Source organism: Lactuca sativa, chromosome 8 (genome assembly GCF_002870075.4).
Source record: "Lactuca sativa cultivar Salinas chromosome 8, Lsat_Salinas_v11, whole genome shotgun sequence".
In the NCBI taxonomy this organism is placed as follows: Eukaryota; Viridiplantae; Streptophyta; class Magnoliopsida; order Asterales; family Asteraceae; genus Lactuca; species Lactuca sativa.
In genome coordinates, this window is record NC_056630.2 from 283,351,939 (window position 1) to 283,357,452 (window position 5,514).

The 5,514-nt window shown below is 34.8% G+C and overlaps 1 protein-coding gene across 1 annotated transcript; it reads right to left on the minus strand.

Moving 5' to 3' along the window:
* Window positions 1-478: 478 nt before the first annotated feature.
* On the minus strand, window positions 479-1,643 carry LOC111887618 (probable leucine-rich repeat receptor-like protein kinase At1g35710). The gene is made up of 3 exons (XM_023883782.1): window positions 1,361-1,643; window positions 1,193-1,302; window positions 479-1,075 (listed from the first exon to the last, which is right to left on the minus strand). The coding sequence occupies exons 1-3, from the start codon at window positions 1,641-1,643 to the stop codon at window positions 479-481; spliced, it is 990 nt and encodes a 329-aa protein (XP_023739550.1).
* Window positions 1,644-5,514: the final 3,871 nt, after the last annotated feature.

Sequence of the window (5,514 nt, forward strand, 5' to 3'; positions counted from 1 at the left end):
CTTTAGACTTCCATATACACCCTTAGACAAGATCCCACCACCCCCAAATTGAAGAAACAACATACAATCAGACCAAGAACGGGATATTACCTCCAATGGACGCCCCCAACTGCAATGAAGTTGATTCCAAGTAAAGCCCCTTGCCCCAAGCCTTCAATTCCCACCAAATTCCTTCAATAAACTTCTCCAATGCTCCAATCCACTCAACAATGGAGCTCCTTCGCGATTTAGGGTTTCTGAAACTCAAGAGGGAAATAAAGAGGCTGGGGAAGGAACATAATGTTCCTTATATAGGGCTCAACCCCGAGAATTAGGGTTTTCTCCACCCAGCGCCTACTCGCCGAGTCCAACTCATCGACTCGCCGAGTCGGCTACTTAACACGCGGTCAAGCCGCGACTCTACTCGCCGAGTCCATCCATGGACTCGCCGAGTCACTCTTTCCCAACTAACACTTTTGGCCCTTCAACTCTACTCTCGCTATTTCGGGATGTTACAAATGAATTGATTTTGATCAAAATGAGCTCTTATTATGCTAAGACAATTACGTAAGCTTCTTGAAATAAGCCCAGTAAATTGATTACCATTCACTGTTAACCTTTGAAGCTTTCCCCCATGGCACAAATCACCAGGTAAATGGCCAGAAAAATGATTTTTTGCCAGTTGTAGCTCAAACAAGCCTAGACTTCCCAATCCTTGTGGAATCAAACCAGATAATTTATTTGCACGAAGTTTCAGACACTGTAGGTTGCTGAGGTTTGTTAGTGATAAAGGAATAGAACCACTAAGTTGATTGTCGTTCACTGCAAGATGAGTGAGAGACTTCAAATTCCCAAGTTCAATAGGAATGGGACCAGAGAGTTGATTTTGGCCCAAATAAAGGACATTTAAAGATGACAAATCACCCAACGATGAAGGAATAGAGCCACTTAGCTGATTGTATTTTAACGAAAGGTAAGTGAGAGATTTCAAATTCCCAAGTTCAGTAGGAATGGGACCAGATAATTTATTCACACATAGGTATAGTTCCTGTAAGTTGCTAAGGTTTGCTAGTGATAAAGGTATACAACCACTAAGCTGATTGTAGCTCACAGCAAAATAAGTAAGAGATTTTCAAATTCCTAATTTCAATAGGAATGGGACCTGAAAGTTGATTATGGCGCAAAGAAAGGACATTCAAAGATGTCAATTCACCCAATGATGAAGGAATCGAGCCAGAAAACTTATTTGATGACAAATCAAGATGGACAAGTTTGTAGAGGACTCGGAGTTGTGGTGGGATAGGGCCAAAGAAGTTGTTGACACTAAGATCAAAATGTGTAAGATTTTATAGCAAAGAGAATGCAAATTTGTGAAGCGTACCCTTTAATCCAGATCCAGTGAGGTTCAACGTGTGAATGCTCTCATCAGTATTGCAAACTACTCCAAACCAAGAAGTGCATGGAACCGATGCACAAGAATTTTTAGGGAGGGGAAGCCATGAAGAGAGCAAGGAGTTGTTTGTGATTTGAAGGCTTGCTTTCCATTTAAGAAGAACATTTGCTTCCTCCAAAGAAGCAGAAGTAGAATTTGGTATCGAGGAGAGTGTGATGATTAGTAGAGCTAGAGAGTAAAATAAGAAGTTTGAAGAAGGAATTATTGCCATGTTGCTTTATAAGAAAATATGGTTTGCTTGTCTTAATTTATACTTTGAGCAACCTTTTTCTTTTGTTTTATATTTTCCCTATTTTTACAAAGAAAAATGATTGGAAGTGAAATTGTGTATAGTTGGTTTTGAAATCCAACTTGTTTCGATTATTATTGGTTTAACAGACCTTGTAATTATTAGTAAAACATAATATAACTTCACTATATAAAAAGTTATGACTAAAGTTGTTATCCAAAGACTAAATGAAACGTTGACAAAACAAAAGAGTGTCTTGTCTGCTTCAGAATTTAATGGTATCTAATTTCTTATAGAATAGAAAAAAGCCATCAAGCCACCCTGGTTTGTAGATCTGTAAGTTGTCGGATTTTGTTGACAAATTACAAATTTGGGCCAAAGCATTAATTATCAGTAAACATTGACTTGTAATCATAAATATTATTTCTCAAATTCAAATTGTCAAAGCAGTTAAAAGTCTATTTATGTTTGGAAAACAAATCAACTACCATTTATATAGTACTAGTTGTGAAACCCGTATATTATACGAGTTAATTAAAACATAATGTTAAATAAGAACGACTAAATGAGAAGTTTATTTGAGTTTGAAATATGAAATAAGTGAAAATTATGAAAAAAAAACATACAAAAAATAAATTAATTAAAATTATGTGTTTAATTGTTAGACTCGTGTACTAAATGAGTTATTATAATAAAATGTTAAATACAATGGTTTAAAGTGTAAATTTATTTGAAATTGAAATTGAAATTTCAAATTTCAAATTTGAAATTAATAGTTATTATAGTAGGTTTAATTTACGGAAACTAAATTAATGATATAGTGGAAATGAATAATGATGTAATTGACAAGTGGAAATAAATATATTTCATAATTATAACAAAATGACATGTGACAAATTAAATGAAAGAATGACAAGTGACAATAACATTTTCATTTATTAGGGTAGATTATCAAGAGTTTTAAGCTAAAATATAATAGTTGTGAATTTTATTTACCAATTAATGGTAGTTTAAATTTTATTTACCAAAACATGGTAATGTTATTGTGTCCCACTGCACCTTTTTATATTATAAAAAATAAAAACAAATGGAATTCATTCTTCCATCTATTGGCATCTCCAACATTATCCACTAGCATCCCCTACTATCTAATGCCACCATAAATATTATCTCACAGATTCAAATTGTCAAACTAGTTAAAAGTCTATTTATATTTGGAAAGCAAATCAACGACCATTTATGTAGTATTATCTAGAGTTTTAAACTAAAACGTAATAGTTGTGAATTTTATTTATCAATTAATGATAGTTTAAATTTTATTTACCAAAACATGGTAATGTTATTGTGGCCTAGCCTTTTTATATTATAAAAAAAACAAATGGAATTCATTCTTCCTCCCCATCCATCTATCACCATCTCATCTCCAACTTTATCCATTAGCATCTACTACTATCTACGACCAAGACATGCAATAATAGACTTTTTTATCGTCTTCCCTTCATTTCCATTCCGACCTCCATGTGTCTTTTGCAACCTCTTCCCATCCTTCTCCTCACCACATACGTCGATGCAACATGCTTTTCCTGGTTGAATGGTCGGAAATGACAGTTACCGCTCAAGTCCTTGCCAGTTTCTTAGAGCATCTAGTATGGAATCTCGAATTGTATACAATTAATATGAAGTGTTTGGTGAACTTGCAAGTGTTAAAACTATTTTTGAAAGGGTATGATGGTAAAATATTAAAATTATTTTTACAAGAAAATAATAGTTTATTAACTATATTCCGAAATGATAACACTTATTTGAATCAATCTCCACAAAAGAGGAATACAAATTTCAATTATGGATTATAAAAAAAGATTTATACAAACGGTATATGAACTACATAAAATGAATTCTTTGCACTTTATTAATTTCTTTTATTTTTTTATGGAAATTTGAATAAAAAAACCGCTATTTAATGTAATTTTTAAAAAAATAACCACTTTTTTTTTTTTTTTTTTTTTTTTGAAAACTAACCACTGTCTCTGGAATGAGCCATTCTGAAACAATTTAAAATGAGCCAAAACCATTACTGTAGTTCAATGCTATATATGAGTCTCACACACATAAATCCTAAATAAGCATTCTGATTTTTGAAATTCAGAAGCTCGTTCTACCCGCATTTGGACATACTTTTGACAATGGATTCAACAAGTAAGGTGATTTATGCCCCTTAAGTTACAAAGACGTAAGACACCTTCAAATGATACTCTCTACTACCAACAAACATCCATTATATAGTGTATAAAAGGACTCTGACCAATAAGATCAGGACACCTAGGCTAACCCAACTATCAAAATAAGCTCACACAAAATTGGGAAACTTAACTATACAAATAATAGGAACATAGACTATCAGTTCGTGTGACATCCCCAAAATCACGGTCAGAAAAGACCGGTTTCATTTATGCTTTTAAAATATATTCAGAGTAAATCCTTTTGATTTAAAAGAGTTGCGGAATTTAATCCCAAAAACAAAACGTGATAAAATAATATTTACCAAAGCATTTCATAAAGAAATGTATTTTCATTATATAATCAAAACTCGGGATGTCATGTTCCGATACAGACCATAAAGCATAAACGATTACATTACAAGTCATTCAACAAATATATACATATACAGACTTGTAAGCAAAACAACTTGGTGATTCATCCATCTTATGCCCTCGTGCCACTTCCTGTGATACAAATGAACTGAGCGGGTCAGGCTTGGGAGCCTGATGAGCATATAGGGTTTTCAACCCACAATAAATAATTATCTTTAATTCATCAACCAACAATAACCCGATTACCCATTCCCGTTATCCTCACTTTACGTCCCTAAAACAACATATATTACAAGGGACCTAATCTAGGATTTTCATCGGGATGGACATTACTACAAAGGGGCTTCCTTAGCAATAAATGTCCTAAAGGAAACCATGAGGGGGATAGAGTACACCGGTGAGCACATCATTCACAACACCTATAGGTTAATAGTCTGCTAGTGTTCCACAAGACTGTCTAGAAAGAGTCCGTGGTCGTCATCCATACTCTGCTGAATGACTAGATCAACAACAACAACATCGAGGCCTCTCCTCTGTTTATCACACATCAACTATCTACCCATGTTCTACCCAACATATTAGTAGATAAAAATATACATTTTTATACATAGTTTAAAACCTGTATAACATGCTCAATCAATACATTTTCCACATAACAGATCAGGCACACACACATAACATGTATTTCATAGAGAATAAATCAGATCTATGAGATAGAAGAAAGTGAATATACATTCACACATATAATCAACAAAATATACACATAACATGTATTTTGTATAAAATACTTCATAATTATGTGTTAGAAGAAAGTGACTACACACTCACTTGATCAGAAAATGATCGGGCAACACTGCAACTTGCAGAAGTAGTATTCTTCGGTAGATCTGGAAGATCTTCACAAAAATTGGGCTCCTCACGGGCAGGGCTTCGGCTCGGGAATAACGCTCTTCAGGATCTTCGGGACTTCGGAACTTGCTTCGGGACTCGGGAATGATATCGGGGCTTCAGGATATAATCGGCATGCAAAACGATGCAAAAGTTTAGAGAGAAAGGAAGAAAATGGCAAAAGAATTCGGCAGCCTCGCATGCTATTTATAGAGGTTGAAGCCTCGCATTACGCTGGGCGTAATGCTCTTACGCGGGGCGTACTCCTCCGAAGTTGTCTCTGCGTGCGTCATCGAAGCCTCGACGTCATTGCTTATGAACCCGGAGCACTCGAGTGGTACGCTGGGCGTACAACACTACGCTGGTCGTAGTGT

Bases quoted from the DNA above. Each gene is read 5' to 3' on its own strand.
- LOC111887618 (XM_023883782.1), bottom strand. From the start codon at position 1,643: ATGGCAATAATTCCTTCTTCAAACTTCTTATTTTACTCTCTAGCTCTA. The intron at 1,303-1,360 runs GTACGCTTCACA...TTTTGATCTTAG, and splicing joins CACTGGATCTGGATTAAAGG to TGTCAACAACTTCTTTGGCC. The intron at 1,076-1,192 runs GTGAATTGACAT...AGCTACAATCAG, and splicing joins CTCGATTCCTTCATCATTGG to CTTAGTGGTTGTATACCTTT.